Source organism: Geospiza fortis, unplaced genomic scaffold, assembly GCF_000277835.1.
Source record: "Geospiza fortis unplaced genomic scaffold, GeoFor_1.0 scaffold16, whole genome shotgun sequence".
NCBI lineage: Eukaryota > Metazoa > Chordata > Aves > Passeriformes > Thraupidae > Geospiza > Geospiza fortis.
In genome coordinates, this window is record NW_005054302.1 from 3,895,080 (window position 1) to 3,918,340 (window position 23,261).

The 23,261-nt window shown below is 34.1% G+C and overlaps 1 protein-coding gene across 1 annotated transcript in view; it reads left to right on the top strand.

Annotated features, from left to right (window-relative positions):
* The window catches only part of PSPC1 (paraspeckle component 1), a 35,402-nt gene extending 15,404 nt beyond the window's left edge, over positions 1-19,998 (top strand). Inside the window, 3 exon segments of the mRNA XM_031065998.1 lie at positions 12,043-12,100; positions 16,205-16,374; positions 19,521-19,998. Of these exon segments, the coding sequence (XP_030921858.1) occupies positions 12,043-12,100; positions 16,205-16,374; positions 19,521-19,706 (414 nt within the window). The 3' untranslated portion in view covers positions 19,707-19,998.
* The last annotated feature ends 3,263 nt before the right edge of the window (positions 19,999-23,261 follow it).

Genomic DNA, 23,261 nt, shown 5'->3' on the forward strand with positions numbered 1-23,261 from the left:
CCTTTGGAGCAGTTTATAAATATAGTTTTCCATTTCTTACTGTTTGGAGCCCTATGGAGGCATGTCTTATCCCTCACTTCTAGGTTCACTTGCAAGTTAAGCATTTGGGCATGTTTTAAACAAGACTGTCAGTTAGAATTTCTTGAACTTCAATAATTCAGGACTAGATTTTTGCACTTCTTGCCTGTTTAGTAGAATAGAACTGTATTTTGATCCTGTCTTCTCATAGCATTGTGTTCAAAGGCTCCATTAATGTAAATAGTTAGAATTTTCACTGAATGGTGATTTGTTTCTTACCTAACTCAAAACTAAACTAAGGCAGATGCCCAATAATAAAATAATGAAACATTTCTAAGAATCTTTTAAAATTTCGTAAGTTTTCTAACAGTTAATGTTGGTTATTTTATCCTGACAGCCTTGTATACTGAATGAAGCTAATGGTGGTGAAGTTGTGTGAGTTCATTTGAATAAAATCTCAGTTTCTTGCTGCTTTATAAAAGCTCTTCTGTAGAGCGGGATTGGGCGAGATGAATTGCATCCTTACTGCAGTCCAACATACATAGTTCATGTGTGACACCTTAAAGGCTTTTTAAGGTAAAACTAGCTTGGAAGAAGACAAATTATTAAATGCAGAACTAAAACACACCAACCTGACAAAATACTGCTTTTCTTGGCAGTGGATTTATTTCAGTGATCGAGTTTCTTCCTATTCATAAATCAACACAGGATAGGCCTTTAAGCAGGCATTCTATAAATACATAGTTTGTGGTTTTGTGGGCAGTCCTAGTTTTGGCAGTAGCACTAAATGATATTTATTTTTTCATGAGTGATGTGCATCAGTAGACAGATTCTTAAATCATGCATTTCTTCTGTTCCTTGATGTTTCGGATACTATATTAGTTGCTTTCGGCAAGAATAATACTTCCTTAACAAGCCTTAAAACATTCAATTTGTATTTTTTTCAGCAACTAAATAAATTATTTTGATCCTTTAATTGCATTGTCAGGTCGAAAAGACTTTAGCTATCATAACTGCTTTTAGTATGAAAAGACATTGCATGGAAATCAATGCAGATCTTCAGGTATCTTTTTGTAATGTATTATGTGCTTATTTTTATTAAATGAAGGTGTTTGTGGAATAAGTTCTTTTGGTTGTATGTATTTCATGACCATTTTAGGATAGTTCGTAATTGATTTTCTAGGTCATGTTTTTATGTATGTCATGGATGATACTTAAAGTAATTTTTCAGTAACAGTTTTTAGGCAATGTGATATTTTTGTATTATATTTAGGAGACTAATCTTTTGCACTGTTGCAGTCATCTTCTAAATTGGAAAATACCAATATGTACTTTATGTGAACTCACAAACAGAACAAGTGACTATTCACAAGTAATTTTTATAGCTTATTCTGCTGTCAACTGTGTGGTAATCTCCAATATGAATTTAGGTGTTGTTGTACTGCTTTTAAGCTTTCCCAAATTCATTCTTTTCTACAGTAATTGACAGAGAATTTTCTGTCCATATTCTTTAGATTATCTGGTTTTGTTTATAGCTTTACTTTCTCTTAGTAAGACTGATGATTGGGATGCTAAAATAACACTGTCCAGATGCTGCTTATGTAATAGCAAAATGACATTAGTTGTCATCAGTCTCGGTGTTTCATGAGACCTCAGCTGTAGCAGATGCCATTTTTATTGAATTATTGATGGAAAGACCTCAAATACATCTGTACTTGTTTATAGAACACTCCATTTGTATACTTAACTTTTGCTGTTTGATAGATAAAATGAAAAAATCTGATCAAGAGCAGATTTTATACGCCTATATTCTATATTTTACTATTATTTCTGAAAATTGTTCCTGCTCACTATTTTAAATAAATGACAAATGAAATTAATGATAAATAAATGATAAATGAAATCATCTTATTCAAATTACTCAAACAGAGTTCTTAAGTTTTTCATATTCTGACAAGCCAGAATACTTAGAAATTATATATATAACTTAAATTATTGATGTGTTTGATAAATGCCATATATATTTGAAGAAGCTGAAATTAATGTTTGCCTTAATAATTTTCATTTTTTCTTCCTCAGCTACTGGAGTTAAGTTTGACTTGGAGTTTGTACACGTATTTACCCAGACTAAGAAGAAACTAACTTTCAGTTTCAGTTGTCTGCTTGGTACCTATTTTGGACTCATCCACCTCTCTAAATCTTGAGATCTTGCTTGGTGGCACTGAGACTTGCAACCAAAATACGTTCCTCTGCTTTGAACAGTTTGTCTTTGCTCAAGGGATCTGTGTTTAAAGAAAGAATAACACACCCAAGAAGCAATAAGTGAGATTTCTGTAGAAATAGTATTTTTGCATACGAGGAAACCTGTTATGGGTCTGTTGCATAGTGTGAAGGAAGCCTATTTAGCGACCTGATTTCTGTCTCTCAAGCCAGTGCCTTCCACATAGTTTTTTTCTTAAATGTGACCTTTTGATTAGCCTCTAGCATTTTACTTCAGTAACTCTCACAGAGCAGAAACTGTTAATAGTGGTAATGCAGTAAACTAATAGAAATAAGTATAAATTAACTTAGTGCTGTTACCTGTCTATTGAAACCAGGATGTTGTTTTTAAAATTAAAATATTTATTATTTTTCTCATTAATATTTCACAAGCCTCCTTGTCAAAGTATTTTTTTCTTATTACTGGAGGTAGTGCTTTTTTAGGGTTATTAAATCATCCATGAGGAAAATCGAGTTTAAATCTGATACTTCTGACTTCCATCAAGTACACTTTAATTGTGCAAAGATTGGGTATTACTTTCCAATTAATTAGCACTTTTAATAAATAGTGGGTTTTGGTAAGAAGATGAGTTTCAGTAGAGCTATTTTGTAACTGTTCAAATGGGGAGTTCAGTAGAAACTGAAGCCTAAAGAGTCAAATATATTTGAGATTTGCTATTCAAAGATGTTTCTGCCTGAACATAATCTTAAAATCACAGCATGGTTTGGTTTGGAAGGGTCCATTAAAGGCCCCTAGTTGATGCCTTCTGCAATGAGCAGGGGCATCTTAAGCTACTTTAGGTTGCTCAGAGCCCCATCCAGTCCTTAATGTTTCCAGAGATGGGGCATCCACCACCTGTCTGGACAACTTGTTCCAGTATTGGTTTGCTCTCATTGTAAAAAAAAAAATTCAAAATTCCTTTCACCTAGTTGGAATACCCACTCTTAGTTTAGGGTTATCACCCGTGTCCTGTCACAACAGGCCCTACTAAAACATTTGTCACCATTATGATTTCCTACAGTGGCTAATGGCTCATTAGTTTAGGCCTAGAATTGTGTAGGATTAAAGAGTGCTTGCATTAGTTTTGTTCTGTACATGACATGAAGCCCTTACTACAGGTCTCAAATGCAGTTTGAGTTATCTGCTTGTGACAGGATAGCTAGTAGCTGTCTGTTCTAAGAATAAGACAATATAATGTTGAAATTAGGCTTTGTTTATCTTCCTACATGCTTCTGGGTTTTATAATAATTTAAAAATGTTATTTACTTATGGAGTCTTCCTGTTTGTTTCCCCCACCATTTCTGAATCATTAAACATTTGTTTTAACTATAGGGGAACTTCTGAGTTTAGGTAAGAACCAGCTATTCATGTTTGTCCCTGTTGATTGGGTGGTCCCCATTGAGTCTCTATCATAATTCTGACCTTTGGGTCTATTATATGTAAATAAAATAGTAGTTTTTGCTGGATATTTTTGGTGAAACCAGACAGTGTAGCTTAAGTGAGCTTGGGTTAGAGTATTTAGCTAGAAAGCAATGTTTCTCAATCTGTTTGGATTTATTCAGATGACCAGTGTTTTACACTTTTGATGGAAATACTAGAATTGCCTGGTAGAATGTATTATTTTCATCAGTGAGAACTTTGTGCAAATGACAAGCATCTTCCTCGTTCAAGTCTGCCTCATGTTGCACCACTTTTACAGGAAATGGCCGACAAGTTGTGTAGAATAACTGTGGAGCTGGCTTCCTGCAGAAAGTTTCACTGATGCTTCTCTGTTTATATTTTCTTATGTTTTAGTGTGCTGTATGTGTGGACAGGCTATAAGTTAATTGGAGAAATCTTAAACATTGAACTATTCTGGTTGTAAGCAGCATCCATAGCATCTATAAAAGACACTATATGGGTGCTAGAAGTTTCTCCTACAGGACCTCTTTGTAGGATTGAAAGACTTTGGCTTTCAGCTTCCTTTTAACAAATACTTGCATATTCTATTTACTTGGTAACTCTAATTATGAGTTAACAACTACAATTGGACTGATTTTTCTGTTATAGTTTATTTGGCATATATAATATCTACTTGGTGAGGAAAAATTGATGTTAGAGAAGTCTGGCTATGAGTTGTATTTAGTGCACTGTGGCTGTAACTAGTGGTGCTCTTAAGTTGATTTTGCAGTCTTATAGTTGGCACTTCAACTAAGAAGTAGATTTTCACATAAACATTCCATGATAAAGGGTATTCTTGGGTTATTAATTTCTCTTGTAAGTAAACATTGATGACTTTCACTACATTCTACTACTTACCATTGAATCTTGCATTTGGGGAAAACTCTTTTTTTGACTCCATCCAGTGTCCACTCTTTAAAATATTTGTATAGATTTGGGATTTGTGCAAAGAAAACGTAACAGTTTGGGAAATCTAAAATGCAGCATTGTTCTGTAACACCTGATTTTCAGTTTAGTATTTTAGTACATTTCTGTATGAGGGTAGAGTTAGCCCAGTCTTTCTTACCAGCTGAGCAGTCCTTCAAGTCCACCCCTACCATGTTAAATAGCAGAGTGCATCTTAAATCATTTGCAGCCTGCCAGGTTGTCTGTTTTGATACTTATCCACTCTTTTGACATTTCTTCAGCTCATATAAAACCAGAATAATTCTAAGATTAAATTCTCTAATATGCCTCTGAAGATATGAATATATTGTGAATGTAGTGTAATCGTTACATATCTCAGTCATGAACTTGGTGATATGCTGTATATTTCTTCTAGAAAATACTTTTATGGGTAAGTAAACAGTAAAGTGCCTTTGAAAAAATATTTGTATTATGTACAGCTGTTGATCTGTATTTAATTTATATTTTTAATTTTTCTACTGTTACTGAAAAAAAGAAGCTAACAGAAATGGAAGAAATTTTTTAATATTTTGGTTCCATGAATCTAAGGTGGCTCCTAACTCCAGCAGAACCAGATTAAGTGGCAGAACTGAAAAAGTTGCTATTAAGGGAATTGATATAATGGGATCTCATTTTTCAAAGGATTTCCAAATCTGTTGGAGGTGGTTACCTTCTCTAAGCACCTTTGTCTTGTGAAAATTATTCTGAATTTTAGCTTAAAATATTTGAGAAGCAGATTTTTACCTCTCTTGTGAGTCTTAGTTGTTAAATCAAGGGGAAAAATTGCCAGAATACCTCTGTGCTTGTTTTCTCTCAAATCATCAACAGCAAAGGCATTTGGAAAAACTGTCCTTCTTTGCAGTTACATCCTCAGAGAGTGCTTCATTTACAGTGAAGGGATATGGTAGGATTTTTCTTTATCTGAACAGATGATGTAATGATAATTGGAGGCATGGAATTAAGATACTTTCATTTTGGTCCTAGCTACTGTATATATATGCAGTTTGTTTAGGGCCTGATTTTGCCCTCTATGTACTTATTTTTTTTTTAGATGATGAATAACTTTTGTCTCAAGTTATGAGAAAATGAAATAAATTTTTTGTCAGTTTTGTAGATCTTGTATATACAATGTTGTACTGTATTTTAACAAATGGACATAAGAGAGATGGGAGAAAAGCTCACAAATTATACTAAAGCAGTGGCTTAAATGCAATATTAAAATTCAGTGAAGGAGCAAGTAACTACAAGACAAAATAATGAAGCAGAAAAGATATAAACTGCAATATGGAACCAAGTTCTATAATTAAAAGAATAGGTTCCATGGTATATCTTGGCTTCTTTTAGACTATTTTCTTTCTTGTTAACAAGTTAGATTGTAATTTGAATTTTGAGCTGTAATACATTCTGAAAGTATGAGTTCTTGTGTAAAACAAAGCTGTTACTTTGGTGTGCATTAAATAGTATTGTCTTTAACCTTTAGAATTAACCATTTCTTTAATCTTTAGGACTATTAAATGTTGCTGGTTAGTGATGTATCCCATAAAGGTCTTTGTATTGAGAGTCATGTTAGTGTAATTAAACTGCTTTCTTTCCAGTACTCTCAGTTTAGACCTGACTTAAACATCATGTGAGAATTGAAAGGAAGCTAAGTGTCGTTCAGATTGGGTTTTGCATCCAGCTGTAAGAGAATGACAAAATCAAAACATTCTGGGAGGTTCACAGCTGTTTAACAGTTTACTGTAAAAGTATTTTTAAATAATAACTTCAATTTACAATGCTAATACTTCAGAGGAGTTTTAATTGCATTTGTTTAATTGGGTGTTTTTTCTCTGTGGGCTTTAGCTATCGAGGCTTTTCTTAGCAACTGATGCAGAAGGAAAACGAGATCCCATAGGAGTTGAAGACATTTTGTTCTCAGAACTAAAAGAAGAGAACAAAGATGTAGTGCATAGAGGTTTTTCACTAATACATCCCTATACTTTTGCTGTTAGTTTTGAAAGAAATTCCCCTCTTCAAATAAAATTGATACTTCCTTTGCAATCTTACTGAAAGGTCAGGAATACTTAAGAAATATGCTGGACTAGTAATATTTTTTTTTTCTGTAATTGTGGTTTTTGCTACCATTAGGAGTGTTTTTCCAATTTGTAGCATTTACTGGAATATGTCTGATTGTATTTCATGCAGTGTGTATTCCTGATTTTACCTGTGTGATACTTTTTTAATGTTGAGGGTTTTTAGTGTTGGAACTTAATGAGTCATCTCCATCAGCTTTATTCATGACTTGAGTCAGAAAGCAGTAAATTGCCTTATCTCCTCTAGCCTTCTTAGTATGTTTTTTTGAAGATTTGAGTCCTGGTGACAGTTATTAAACCTAATGAAAATTCTTTGCATTAGGATTCCTATTTAAAAACAGGACTCTATAATTTACTGCATGCTATATGTTTTATAGCTACATTTACTATAGTTGCTATTTAGTTTAATGTATTTGTGTAGATTTGTGTGAAGTAAAAGAGTTTATATTTTTTTAGACTCTTGGGTGAGTACTATCACTCAGTTCCTAGAGTTTTGAGTAGTTTAGGCTGGAAGACATTTTTGGAATCATCTGGTATGATGCCCAGCTCAGAGTAGGGATCAGCTCTGAATTTAGGTTTCAGTGCTCAAGAACACATCTTGGATTTTGAAAGATCAATATTTGTGATGTAAAATTACTTACTGGTATTGTATATGAACTGTGTGGGGATATTGTAACTTTTGGATCTTACCTAGAGATCTTAATTGAGGAACAGACTGAAGAGGGAAGGATGACAAGAAGATGGAAGAGAAACCTTTTATTACTTTAACTTCTTACTGCCTCTTAACTTCCAGTGCACTTGTCATTGGAGTGAAATAGTGGACTATTCTGAGGAAAAGATAAATAATGCATAATCAAAAGTATCCCCCAGATTCTAGTTTTGATTGCTAACTAGCAGCTTTAATAACTTATATGATTTATGCCATTAAAATATAGGTGTCTTTCCGTAAGTTACAATTTAAGTAAGGTTTATGCCTCATTAAGAGGTCTTTGGAAATAATTTTTCTTTTCCAAAAGGAAGTTAATGAAATAAACCAGACTAGAAGAGAGTAATGAATTCTGGTAAGAGGTATAGAAATGCCATACCTATTTTGACAAATATATAGTCTGCTGGAGAATAAAATTCAGTTTTCATGTTAATGAAAAAAAAGTGAGAATCAGCAGCACTTTTAATTACGTTTTGCTCTACATACATAACCTAGATAAAGTGCTAATTAAACTATTAATTTTCAAGTTTATGGGGAAAGTGTTCTTTTCTTGCTAAGGCATTTTTTGGATGCCATGTCTTAGCATTATTGTGGTTACTGTACTATGAAAGGTAAGTAAATAGTTGCATGTTCTTCTGGCCACAAACCATTGAAAACTGTATGGTCTGCCATCATAACGTTTCTGAAATGTCTTCCTTTTTTGCTGTTCTAAAATTTTCCATGCCATGTTTTGTTCATACCATAATTTTTGACAGTTTTGTTACCATAAATATTCCATCACTTGGAGACAAGATTAATTTTTGCTCAGTTGCTGCAATTGCAAGGCCTATTTTTAAGGAAAAAAGTAGCACTGGTTTGTCAGTTTAAAAAGTCAGATTTATGACTATTTGTATTTTTACTTGCAGTGTGACCTGTGTCAATTCTTAGGTGTTTTTCAAAAGATTTAGTTTCATGGTTTTGTAGAACATTTAAAAATAGTGTAATATATTTAACAAACTCAGAAGAATCATCTTGGCTGTTCTCTGTATATTTAGACTGTTGTATTAGTGTGGTAAGAGGTGTAAGAAAATAGCACATGATACACCTCAAATACTTTGGAAAATTGGTTTCAAGTACTTGGTAAAAAGGGGAGAATCCATACTATATTAAATGTTAAATATATACTTTGAAAACTGAGTGTATTCAATATTTTGGTGTAGATCTACTTTTTACATTTGATGTTAACATTAGTTGGCATTGTGAGAAATACAATTTTTAATGCTTCTGTCAAAAGTAATTAGTAAGTATAATCCTATAGTTGCCATCATAGCAATTTTTCTAAAAGATGAATCAGATGAATTAGACCTTTTTGAAGGTTGTCTGCATTAGTGAGTTCTGAAGTATTTTAAAAATATCCTGGCAACAAATAATTTGGAAAAATTTGAGTTGTCTAAACAGTGCTTTTACAATAGGACATTTTTTGTTTGCTGACTTAGTCTTTTTGATCATGTTTTTTTCTGATTTTCACAAGGCTTAACTTTTGCTTTCCTGCACATTCTTTGTCTTATCGCTTTCTTTTCTTCTTGTTAACAGCATGTCATCCATTTTTCTTATTCTCTTCCTGTTAAGATCGATTTCCCAGGTATGGGTGACTTCAGAGGTTCTTAATCACCCCACATATTTCTCTCTTAAGAGTTTAGCCCTGTTCTCGTGCTGTTCAGTTTTAACTGCCTGTTGTCGGTGGCTTTGGGGAAGGGTCTGAAGCAGGCTGCTACTGAACAGAAGAATGGGAAGTCATATAGTGAGGAAAAGAAGCTTTGAGAATGTAGCACTGTCATTGTTAAGCTCTTCAAAAGGCTTGAGTATCTGAAAATGAACCTCTCAGATGGGCTGGAATTACCAACCAGCAGTGGTTCAGCTACTGTGTCAAACTGCTTGTTGGTATTCCTTTCTGTTGTATTTTGGGCAAAACCCATGGACTAGTGGACTTAACTTACCTGTAGTAACATGTTTATGCTCACATTTTAAAGAGCTGATTTGTGTGTGACAGGACTGAATTTTTGTTACCATCCAGGACTCCTCCAGATAGAATTTTTGAATACATCAAGCATCTCATGACATAAATGATATATACTGCTTGTTAATGTTTGAAATTGAGTATTTTCTCTGACAGGAAGTGTAAAGTTGCTTATTCTGTGTTACAAGTATGGAAGAATCTTTCCTGTGCTGAAAAGTCAAGGGAACATATATATTTTTGGGCATGCAACAGTAGGAATAATTATAAGCAGCAGCAGCATCTTAATCTTGCAGATGTGTTGATAAAGTAATAGGCAGCAGAGACCTTAAGGCACATTTATTTACTATCAGGGTCTTGATTCTATACCTGAAATGTTGTTTATACTGTAATAATTCAATACTGAAGTTAAAGCTTAAAAATGGCAAATAATTACTTCATGGTTTTTCTTACAAATGTTAAACTAGACTAAACAAAAGTAGGTTCTACCCATCTTTGCTGTACTTCAGTTAACCAAAGACTGGTAGCATTTCAAGACAGGGAAAAAATGGTGAATTGCTAGGAGAAAGACTAGTGTATTTTTTAAAGAAAGTGTACATCAGAGCTTGCATATGCTTCTGTCCTTTACAAAGAAAACAAGTTTTAGTAACTAGTGCAGCTTTACAAATCTGTACTTAACATCCTTATCTAGCCAGTATTTACTTAGCCTTGCATTATGGCACTTGTCACATTGAAAAAACAAATACCAACCAACTTGCAGTTTAACCTGAGATGAATTAAGTAAGGTTTGTGCCTACTGTAAAGTCTGGTGCTTTGCTTTGCAGTGGAAGTTTGTCACAACTGTTCATGGTGTGTCAGGTTTCCACACAAGCATATAGGCATGCATGTGTGCACACGATCTGACTAGTGTAACTGATAGCCACGGGTGGTTGTATGCTGATTTGTGACTAACTCATGTCAGTTTATGGATATGCTTATCCCGATGGGGCTGCTGATTTTACTTAAAATGTCAATTGATGTTACTGTGAAAGGTCTGTCAGAGTTAGCTGCATGTTCTCTGATTTTTATCGTGGGTTCTAGGGTCAGAAGAAGAGATCCTCCTTAGTGTTCCATCAATGGCCTTTTTTAGCTGGACTTTAAAACCTGCCTGTGTCTTTTAGTTACCAGACCTTATTTTTCCACTCCACATTAAGCCATATTCTTTTGAAAAGAGTGTATACTCTTCTTATGTTAAGTACTTTTTCTAGGTTAATATGAGTTACTACAAACCAAGTTGTTGACTTGAGAGCTCTTTATCGTATATCTCACGGCATTTTCCTATAGCAAGATATTTTTATAAAACTGTTGGTTCTGTTCTGTCAAATAGTGGTGTCTGCTGCTTCAAGTGGCTGAAGATAGAAGACTCATGTTTGGCATCCCAAATATGATTGACCAAACCAGACTTTGTGAACCTGTACAAATACAATGAATGTATTTTGATTTATTAGTATTTCCATGTAAAAGTCGCTTATAGACTGATTTAGTTGCCTAGTATGCGGATTTCTTTTCAAAGTGTATCTGATCTTAGGCTCTTAAATCATAAGTGGAATGGTTTTTCAGGTAAATTTTTAAAAAATTTTCTTACTCTCAGCATGTGTGTGTTTGTTTACTCAAGAGAAGAATACTTGCTAATATTCCTGTAGAAAATTAAGGAGAATTTTTTTTATAAATTTCATTTGGTTTTGTTTTGAACTGTGAATTTGTTCTTTTTGATGTAAACAGTAATTTTAAAATCCCTTGGAATTGTCTCTGCTAGAGTATTTTGTTTTCCCATAGGTGATGATTTTTTTGCCACTCTGGGTACTATCCTTTGAGTATTGTTTCACAGCAGGCTGGGGTTCATGTTTAATCATGTCAGAAAACTTCTGCTGTTGGGTGACTGACCATCAATTGCATCTTGATTAATTTGATGTGTTATTTGTCTGTTTAGTGTAAATGCATGTTACAGTTTCTGGTGATGCTACAGTTTTATGCTGGTTTTAAAAGGATGGTCAGTACCTGAACTAACATCAATAGCAAAGTATAATTAATTAAAAAAATATACCACCACCAAGTTAATTCGAAACTATTTGAACAATCATGAATTGGTGGGTTGAATTTATATGCCATAATATAATATATCAGAACTTGGTTTTCAATCAACACAAGTATTTTTGAGTCATTAAATCAGTATGAGTATTACTGAACTTTTAGGCGAGTACTGTAAAAAGACCTGTTTGTTTACAGGTAAAACAGAAATATTTATTAATTAAAAACACTCCGTAAAGATGGATTCATTTGTGTTTGATCACATAACTATTCGGGAGCTTTAGACTGCTGCATCTGATAAATGAAACTTGGGATGTTTAATCTTTATTATGCAAAAATGTACAGCATTGTTACCTTGAACTTATTTATCCCTTTGATGTTATAAAAACCATTATTGTAATGGTTTTTGTAATCTTTCCTTGCACTGTTTTTGATCAATGGAAACTTTTAAACTTTAACATTTTTATTTTCAGGGAGTAAATGGGAATGTTTTAAGTTCTAAGAATGATAGGTTGACCATGAAAACTATGTTTACTTTCAGAGAGAACAGGAAATGAGAATGGGTGATATGGGTCCTCGTGGAGCAATAAACATGGGAGGTAGGGATCTGAAGGAAAAAGGCTTCTGTAATGTAAATTTTTTTTCTTTGGGACTGTACATATTACTCAAGCACTATTAATTACTGACAACTGGTAAAAAAGGAGTAAGCAATATCAGGAAATAAAAAAACCCCAACGTATTTATTGTTTTCAAGCAGCTTTCCCCCTCTACCCTTGGTGTATCCTTCTTTTACTGCTTTGACTATATACATGGCAAAAAAATGACGTGCAAGTTAAGAGAAACAAAAATCAGGGACAAATGATGCTCTGGGAGTGACCTGATACAAACGGGGAATTTTATGTTAAAAAAATATTTGGCATTATTTTGGAGGGATTACCTATTCAAAGAAATTATGACTGTAATTGCATGCAGTGAAATGATGTAAAGGTTAAAATTGGCAAGTTCTTCTTGATGTACTTGGTGTGGTACATGAATAATGTGCTTGGTGTTCTACCAATTTCCTCTGAGTCTCTTATTTGCAAATATTCTGTTAGCTCTTGCAGCTTAAAATACTGTCACTGCTAAAATCTATTACTGTGTAATCTACTACTAAAAACTAGTATTGTGTAATAGAAAAGTATAATAATTAGTGCTTGCTCCATGTATGCAGACTGAAACAGTTTGGAATCTTACTTACCCAGAATATCTGCTTTTAAACAAGACTGAAACTTAAAATATTACTTCAAAACCACCAAATCTAAATAAGCTGTGTGAACTGTTAATCTATTGGAAGTGTCATAATGGTAGTTTAAAATAAATTAAGGTGGTAATTAAAAGAAAAGTAATAAAACTATTTTCCCATATATTTTAAAATTGAAAGTGCATACAAAACTCAGTAATTTCAGTTGACATTTTGAGTAATGTGAATTTATAGAGTAAGAAATCTGTTTCAAATTTTGAAACATTCATGATTTCCTTGCATTTATTGAGACACATTTATAGCTGAAAAATAGAAAGAGGCTTGTGCTTTCAGGGATGATGAAAATTATTTACAAATAATTCTGAAGATGGACATTGTGAAGTTAGCTACAAATATTAAACTGAAGCATAAATTGAGACTTAATTTCTTTTTTATAGTTGTACTTTTGCATATGATTGCATCATACTTGAAAATTTCATTTAAGAAGACTTTTTAAAGTCTAAATTTCATTTCGAAGACTTTTAAAATATTGATACTATGCTAGTTGTCCAGATCCACAAAATACACTATGTGCAGATTTAAAGTGTGTATTTACTGCTGTTCTTAACGGTGATTATTGGTCTTGCTTTCTAAGTTTTGTGCTACAACTTGATTTTAAACTTAATACTTTTAGAAATAAATTGTATAATCCCCCAAAAAGTTATAGTAACACTGAACTGCTACTTTAAAATATCCATAGAAAATAAGCGTAGCATTTATTTCTGCAGAGGCTGGATTTTAAGTTCACTCATCATAGAGATTTTGGTTTTTTCCCAGCATATTAACTCCATTAGTACAACCAAAATAATTGACCCCAAAACCTTACAGTAGACCTTTAAATAGTTGAACTTTAGTTTAGTTGACAGTAGCATCCTTTCTTAATATTTCTGTTGGAATTGTAATTTTATTTTTAACTTACCTTTACCTGTACCATTTGCAACTTTTTATAATGTGGGACGGAGGGAGCTGGAATATCTCTAATAACTGAAATACCTGAATGATAATTTTCTTAGAAAGCAGAGTACCTCTATGACAGATTTACTAAGTGCTGATTTGTGCAGAACTTGTCATTTTTACAACTTTCTGTGACAATTTCTGAGAGAATATGTATCCCTCATCAAAGCATTTGATTGGATCTGTAGTGCTAAATGCATATGATAAACTTTAATATGTAAAAAAGAGACTTTTTTGGGGAACCATCTCTGCATTGATGGACTTTCTTGTTGGATGCATTTCAGACATTTAGAGTGGACTTTTTCAGCCCTTCAGTTTTCAGAAAAGGACTTTTTGTTAGTGTCTGCATTGTAGCATGAACACTAATAACTACTTTCCATCTGTTGCTGAGCATGGTCCTGTAAATGAACTCCTCACATCAGTGTCCCACCAAAAAGAAAGGACAATTAAGTGGTTAGCTCTCAGGGTCTGCTTTGGAGATAGGAAGATTTTGGAGGGCCTTTGAGTTACAGCTAATCTATTGTAGTGGCCTCTTGCTGAAAGTATGCAGGGCCCCACTCTCTCCTTGCACTATACTCTGTAGTTTTGCTCCTTTCAGATCTGACTCTGCCTGAAACAGGATCAGAATTCTAGAAGTTTCATAGTATGATTTGCTATCTGCCACCCTGGGTACGTTTGTATGATATGGAGCATGAGAACTTGGTGGCAGTTGGCAGATAAGTGACAGTACCTGTGAGTGGCCACCTGGCTCAGTTTAATTAGGCTGATAAGCAAACCAGTAGGAAGTAATTAAGCATTTAGTTAATGGCACTACTGCATGCACCAAGTGCTGCTAACATCGTGATAGTCCTGCAGAGTGCCTCTGAGAATAAAGGTTTCTCCTTATATTGGCAGTCTAGACTTTTCCTTCTGTATCTAACTGAATGGGTGACAGTAAAAAACCATTTTAGAGCATATGCTCCTGTAATTTTCTTGAATTGTAGTCCAGTCTTCTACCTGCTGCATGAACTGACCATGTGTACGGATAGGTAAGATGCATCCAACATGAGCGTACCTTTGCACTCAATGTTATAGGGAGGGGTCTACGAGTTATTTCATTACTAAGCGCAAAGGCTTCTGCTTTTCAAAATTACAGGATTTCTGTCCCTTGTAGTAAACTTGTTTAGCACTTCTCATGTGCTGCTGTGTAGCATGCATTGTTTTTGGTAAGGAGTTTGTGATTGGCCTAATGTATATATGATCAAATCCAGGTCTTCAATTTTAGCAGCAATATCTTGAGTGCCATGGTTTCACTGAGTGCTGTGACATGGTGTCCTCAAGGCAAATAATTGAGATGTAGTTGTGCATGCCTGCAGATAGTCACAGTACTGTATCTGTGCAAAGTGGCTTCCTTTGAATGATGTGTAGATACATAATTTAAAAAGTGCAGTTGTGGTGAGAAGTGAGAGGGTTTATTTTTAAGATGTAAACAACAGGCTTATTAGTCTAGCAACACGTCAGATTTCTTTATATTATGAAAATGTATACCTAAAGTGTACACTAAATGCCAAAGGTATGCTTTCTTCCATTACTATTTTGGACGCATACTTTGGGCTGAAGAGGATGGATTTTTGTGGGGAAGGGGAGGAATGCATCAACACCAGCCTTGAAGTTGATATTTCATAATAGTAAGGTGTGAGGTAGATAATCAGAGCGTTTTCTTATAGCAACACATGAAAATACAATGAAGGCATTTTTACCTATGTGTTCAGTAGGTTAGTGAGTACTGGCAGAGTGATACTTCTTAGTGTAATATTACAGCTAAATGATCTCCTCAGAATATGTTTTCAAGATTTCCTTCTACCTCTTTGATTCAGACTTTGGGAGGAGATTGTTCTGTCTTTTCAAGTTCTAACAAAACTACTTAGTTTTCTGGTACTTATACCGTAAGAAATTACAACTAAATGCAAGATGTTATTTATTCTATATTGCAAATAATTTATTGTGAAGTTGAGTACCATCTCTGTTATTGCTGTTAGACCTTTAGTCTAATCTACTGTACACTATATCAATTAACATACTACCGGTGGAAGACTTCTTGCAAATGTACATTTCATCTGTTAAGATCCCTAAAGAGCCAAGGTGCCAATATCTGTAAAATCACTTGAGATTTTTGCAAATCTGTGGTGTGCGTACTCCATGTAGATGCAATATGAACGTTTTGGTTCCTGCACAGAAGCTGTACGGCTATATTTAGCTGTAAAGGTTGGGATTTTCAAATACATGAGGCAAATTATGTAATGCAGAATAATAGAGATTATTTAAAATCTGTTTAAAAGCAGATAATTGAGATAAATGTACAGTCTCAAAGAATATATTTTTTCCAAGTATTTGAAGTCTTGTACATTTGGCTTTTTAAATATTGTAAATTGTTTGTTTGTTTTTGTAAAATTAAGATAGGACAGCTCTAAGTTTAGATTGTTTTGCATAGATGCGTTTAGCCCAGCACCTGCTGGTAACCAAGGCCCTCCTCCAATGATGGGTATGAATATGAACAACAGAGGAACTTTACCTGGCCCTGCAATGGGTCCTGGTCCTTCCATGGGACCAGAAGGAGCTGCAAATATGGGAACACCAATGATGCCAGATAATGGAACAGTGGTAATGTATCACAAATTTAATTCCTTTGAATAGCTGTCATGTCTCATGGCCCATTTTTCTTACCAAAGGTATTTTCACGCTGAGTAAGAATTTGTTACAAGTTTTGGATCTGTTAAAACTAATTGATAAAAATTTTTCATGCAAATAATTTACAACTGGAAAGAGAAATTTTTTTTTATATTACTGTGAAAATCCTACTTCCCTTAGGGAACAAAAATCTCTAAGTTTAGACTTTTACTGTTCTTTTCTTTAGTAAAACTAAATTCTGTGAATTAGCTTGTTGGGATTTTTGATGAACAGTTAAATGTTGGAAGGTGCAAAGTGTGAAGATATCTTTGTGTAAACTATTTAATTTTTTAAAGAGACTTTAGTGTTCTTTGTATTTCTTTTCTAACACTGTTAAACGCATGAGATTGACAGTAATTGTACCACTTAGAAAATTGGTAGCCAACAGCTATTGATAACTCTTATCAATACAGGAAAAATAATATTGCCCAATTGCCTCGGGTAATAGGGAATGTCTTTTATATGTCTGGGATTTATAATCAAGAGCAGATAGGCCATTAGATGCAGTTAAAGCACTAGCCATTCTTGCTTTATTCTCATAGCCAGTCACTTTTCCTAGCTGTAATGTCTTATGTAGAGAAACAACTATATAATTTGAAATCTGACTTTTGCATATTTTTCAGTACTGTTCTGATACTAGATTGGTGGTGGTGTGATATAATGGAATACATAGTATTAACTGTTAGTCTGTTACAATTTTGTTGGAACACAGAAGCATTTTGTAGCTGTGTTTTTTTAGATATACCTTCTCAACAGTATCTGTCTGTGATTGAGCAATCTGTATAATGAAGTTAGAACAAAATCCTTTGTTCCATAGAAGAAAATGAGATTTCTATTTTGCACAAAATACATTGTGGGTCTGGTCTTTATCAGATAAAAAGGAGAGGGTCTTATTTCACATCGTATGAGCCAGCTCATTTTATCAGTTGTGCCATTACTCACAAAATGGGAGAGCATGCTATTCACAAAATACTGAATTTGGAAATGCTTTTGCTGGAGACCGCTGTGTTACTGGTCACATTGAGAACCATCTTGTGATGGTTCTTGTGATTATATAGACACTGAAAAAGAGGTGTATGGAAAAGAACATGGTATTATAAATCACAGTATCTAACTTAAACTGTTGTTTTTCTACAAAAAGTCATTCCAGGTATGGAAATGTAGGAAATAACCTGACACTTCAAAATGCATGTTTAAAAAAATTCTTTTTCCTTTCATTTTCTTATGCATGCTTCTGAAGGATAAATTAGATTTTAGTGTTTTCTTCATTTTGGTCTTTGAAAGTTTTTAACTTGGGAGGTCAGGCCCCTACACAAAGGCATAGCCTTATTGTATTATCGCTGTTGTTAGAAAGACACTTAAAGATAGATCCTTTTAGGGCTGTCTACTAAAACACTGTAACAGTTATTTGCCAATGAGGGAAACGAAGAATATGCTTTATAAATTACAAATTTAATGTTTTTGATTGGATATTTTTCTGAAGCCTTGAAGGGAAAGTTGAAATCTCCCTTTTGTTTCACTGCAGTCTTTTGAAACCTGGATTGTCTTTGAACGTAACATTTTAAAAGTAGCTTCCCCCACTTACTAATGTAGGTAGTTAATTACAGCAGTTTTTTTGTTGGCTGGGAAGAGGGGTCCTTATTGGAAAGAGGACTTGACGTTTTGTCCAAAAGTCAAATGGTAAAAGGGCTCAGGGGTATGGAATAACTTACTTGCTGAATTTCATGTCTATTGCTAACAAACTGGCATGCATTAAGATAATTTTAAAACAGTTTTTACCCAGTGCTACAGATTTAAAGGTGCTTTAGCTCAGTAGTAGATCTTTATGCAGCTCTTTGAAGTAACCATTCTCATACACAATATTACACTTGAAATAATGTACATATATACAACCATGATCTGGGCTGCGTGTACTTTTATCTATATAGATAAAATGCTGGGGTTTTACTGATGTATGCATATATATATATATTAGCTGACTCCAGAGCTGATGAGCTCTACTACTGTTACTGGAGTTAGGCTTTCAGAGGAATTCTTTTCTGATTGAGGCATATAAATAAAGTGCCGGTCTTAGTGTCCTCATTGAACTCTGAATACTTGGGGAGTTGATGTAATCGCTGTACAGAAGGAATTTATTCTGAAAGCATAACTGTCCTTAACTGGTGAATGATGACTTATTTGCACATCTGATTGTACCATGTATCTATGCTTTTAACGGTTTATGTTGAGTTTAAATTTCTCCATGTGGGGTTCTATTTTTAAACACTTATATACTGAACTGTAATACTCAGATGGATTTTTTTTTACTTTAAATTAAGCAAATAAATCTGTATAAGGATATATACCCTTATTAATCATAGAGCCAAGGAAAGTAAATATGGAATATTAGTTGGATTTTTATCTCACACTGCTATTTCAGAATGAACCTTAGTTACATGAGTTTTTTAATAAACTAGGAATAGTCCAAAATTATGCATTTTGTCACTAATGTAGTTTTGTTTAGACAGAATTTCAGAATTTTAAAAGCCTTAACTAAAGATCTCTTAAGTGCCATACAAAAGGCTAACTCTAGGTTGCATGGACTTGAAATATCCATATGTATGTGGGTATAGAAGTCTTAAGGCTATTAAAAGAATAAATGCAATGTCTAGAAATACAAAAGCTCTTTCCTCCCCTCCTAGTTTGACAATGTTCTTTGGTCTAATTTATTTAAGGGAGAAGCTTTGTAGTTGGTATGTAAGGCACAGTAGGGCTCAGATCTAAAACTGTTTCCTGTCTCCTCTGTTACATAGAGAATATGTATTGCTTCTGATGTGCCTGTAAGGATGAAGTTACATTCAGCACCAGAGTCGGTCTTAAGTATTGTTTTTTAATTTTAAATTTACTTTACAAAGTTGGAGCATAACATTAGCACTCTTTAATTTCCAGCTCTTTTTCCATAATAACTAATTGAATTGCTCCTTTCTTCCTTCTATGTGTGATCCTGATTCTGCTGGACTATCTGCTGAACTCCATGACAACATCACTTGTGGTTTTTGTTGTAACTCACATTTGACATGTTCCAAATGGACTTGTGCTAGCATAATGAGAGATTCCCTCAAGGAGGCCCATCCCAGATGGGTTCATCTCTGGTTAGTAGAACGGGCTCTGAAACTCCTCAGCCGCCAATGAGTGGTGTAGGTGCCGTGAGTGGTGGACCTGGTGGCTTTGGTAGAGGAAACCCAGGGGGCAACTTTGAAGGACCTAACAAGCGTCGCAGATACTAAACCTTAATTCATTCCTTACTGTTTTAGAAATTCCAGTAAAATTATACAGTGATATGCCTTTATAATTTTAGCTGTTATCTGGAAACGGTTCTATTGTTATTGTAGTCTTTAAAACAGTTTCTTTTGTAAAACTTTTTTTGTATTCAGTCATAGGCTTTGTAGTATAGAGCAGAAACGATGCGGATCATTATGTAAGGCAATGTGTTTGTGACTCTAGCAAAATGCAATGTGTGACTATGCTGTAAAACGTGTGGTTATCTGATTACAATAAAACAAAAATCACTGGAAAGGATTTTGGGAATGTTATTACTAATACTGAGTAAGAATAATTTTATGCTTTATTTTAAGTGGCATCATTTTCATTTTTATGTAGTTTCTACTATGTGTCAAGAAAGTTCCATTCTTAATAGTGTTTAGCTGAACTGCATGGTGCAGTACATACTATGGAAAACTTAAAACACAACTGCTTTTGTTTTGACTTTCAAAGAGCATAACATTTTATACAAAGTGTTCTCAAAGATGGTGTGTCCTTGCATCTCAATCCACCATTGCAAACTTAGTCGCAGTAGGCTTATCAACAGAGGTTATCTGTCAGACAAATGATTAGAAAATTTACCTTGGGGAGGGAAAAAAACAACTTCGGAAAGGAATCTCTATGTATGCTGTATTCATACAGTATGAGTGAATTTACCTCAACCATATCTATAGAGGAGAAAATTGGTTGTGACGTCTGTGTGTTCTGCTGATGGCTGAAGTATCTCTCATTGCAAGGAAGGAGACATTTCTGCACGGTGGTCAAAAGCTTTCCTCTGTTTTTGCACATCATTATTAATAAGTATACGTTTTCCCTAGTGGTTGGTTTGAATAAAAACATGTCTGTTATCAGTGAGCAGCCGTTTAATTAGGAAGCAAATACATGTTTTCCAGTGAAAAGTGTTCACTTGTAGTTGAATAACACACATTTGGAAGGATTGCACATGAGTACGAAAATAAGTGTTCACTTGTAGTTGAGTAATACACATTTGGAAGGATTGCACATGAGTATTCTTCAGAAAGGTTTTACAGAACAAGGAATTTGGAAAATCCTATTTATGGCACAACTCAGGGTAGGTTTGCTGATTGAGTTTTAAGATAAAACTGGTAGTAAAGCTATTAGGAAGCTTATTATGATTTTGTTTTGTCAGTCTTGGAAGATGATGGAAAAGACCTATTGGTTCTATTCCTGTAATGGCAAATAAGTAGGGATATTGGTTGGTTACAATTACTCTTTTTCCTGGGCAAAATAGTTGTAAAATAGTAGTGATCTTTTTTATCAGGTCACGTACATTTTCAGAGGTAGACATAACTAAATTTTATCTGCATGAATTGTGATGCTATATGGGTTAAAAACTGATTTGAAATAACCTGGTGCCCTAATAACATCCAGATGGTATATACATTCCTCAGCATGGGATGCAAGCAGCAGAGAGAGCTTGTGTGTTATTTGTTAATGTGACAGTGATTGGCTTGGTGGATTGAATTTTGAGCAAATGGTTAACAAGAAAATTGCAATATTGCTGGCATTTTGGAAATACACTGTTACTTAAATTGCCCGTGTATATGGCTTAAGGTACTGTTTTCATACAATTCAGGAGTTACCTTAGTGTTACTAAGTATGTAGGTCCTCACTTGTGACATCTGTACCTGCTAAGCATTTTCCTTTATATTGTCTTTAATGTTGCTGTTTTTTGCTTGACTTAACACATGCCACACTTTGTAATGCAATTCTGAGTTACCTTTAGTATGGAATACTCTTTCTCCTTTGTATATGTATCGCATTATAGCACTCATTCTTAAAGTAAACCTCAACCAAACTGCAAATGGTTTTCCTTTACACACTAAAAGGTCCTAAACATCAAGATTTGGGAAAATTACTGTTTTTTCACTGCTATAAACTAGTGCTTGCATATAGCAACTAGTTAAGCTCTCTGCTCTAGTGTCCTTTATGCAGTTGAAAATGCAGATTACATTGGTATCTAGTAAGGTGTCTAAATATGAGATTACTTTTTTCTAATATTTCCTACCCTTGTATGTGACCTTTTTTAGGGGATTAGGGAAGTATAGGTGAATTGGTAGTTCTCAACTGTAAAGCTGTACAGGGAACATGTTTTAAGTACAAATTAAACTGCATTCAAAAGGTTGGTTAATTTTCTTCAAAGTAAAAGGCTGTGTTCTTCAGGCTTTTAGCTAGTTCCTGTGTATTTTTTTAGCTATGTAAACCCTCCTCCTTATAATATTTGAGTATGTTTCAGAAGAACATTAAGTACACTGAATCTTCAGAAGTTGTTAATACTTTCTGTGCCAGCTTCATGCTGTTTTAAGTGCATGCTTGTTGCACTGTGGTTTTGGTAGCAAGTAGAGATATGCATGTATTTGAAAGTTATTTTAGATTTTATTTAACATTAGTGATTGTCACTCCACAGTTGTGACCTGCCCTTCCTGTAAACCTCTGACTTGGATGGTTCTGCTGCATGGTAGCAGTGGATTTGTCAGCTGTCCTTACTGCAGAAAATAATTTAATCTATTTTTAAATGTCTGTGAATGAAGTCCTAACAAATCAATACTGAAATATATTTTTGGACAGATTGTAAGGAGTTAATGAAGAATGCCTTTTGTAGCTGATGACATGCTGCTATGTTAAGCTCTTAAAAGTTTTCTTTGGGCTGCTTGGCTTAACTCTAAAGGCAGTACTTCTCATTTTGCCAAATGTGGTAGAAACTGATCCTAGCTATAAAATAAACACGTAATTTTATTGAAAAAGGAATGGTCACAAATTGTTTCTTTAAAATGTGTAGATGTGGCCAACCAGTATTTTTGTGTGAAGGTTCTGCCCTTCTCCTAAAGTGATAAATTTTTCTTGATCCTCGTCTGGTGGAGCAGTTTATCATTTTTTCTGTGTACACAGGTACTCAAGTTTTTAACTACATTCGCGTTGTTTAACTGGAAAGTACAGTGAAGTCCTGACACTCTGCTATATGCTATGCTAAAACAAGTAGGCTTGGAATATATGCGCATCTGCCAACTACAGTGCACTTACTTTTATAATGTACTTACTGAGCTTTTACATTATTCCTGAAGTTTCATATTCCTAAACTACCAAATTTTCCAGTGAGATACAATTTTGGTACTTAAAGATAACAAAGCTTTACTATTCCATTTAAGTTATACACTGTTCTGACCAATGTGCTCATTAGATAAAGCACATTGATATCTTGGGAAACTTTGTGGTGATCCTGATGTACTTTACTGTATTAATTTCCTAAGAAAATCACAAATTACTGTGGGTTACCTGGAATGAAAATTCCTGACTTGCAGTTCTTTTATTTGTTGTCCATGGTTTTTTATGCAGTTGTACATAAAGATATAATAAGCTGGAGATTCTTACTAGAGTAAAATTTAAAATAGATGGCAAGAAGACAGTATGAACTAAATAATTAAATTTTAAACATAAGCCAGTAGGATTTTATAGTATGAATTTATTGAGGAGCATTCTGATATAAAGTATGCCGCCGTATT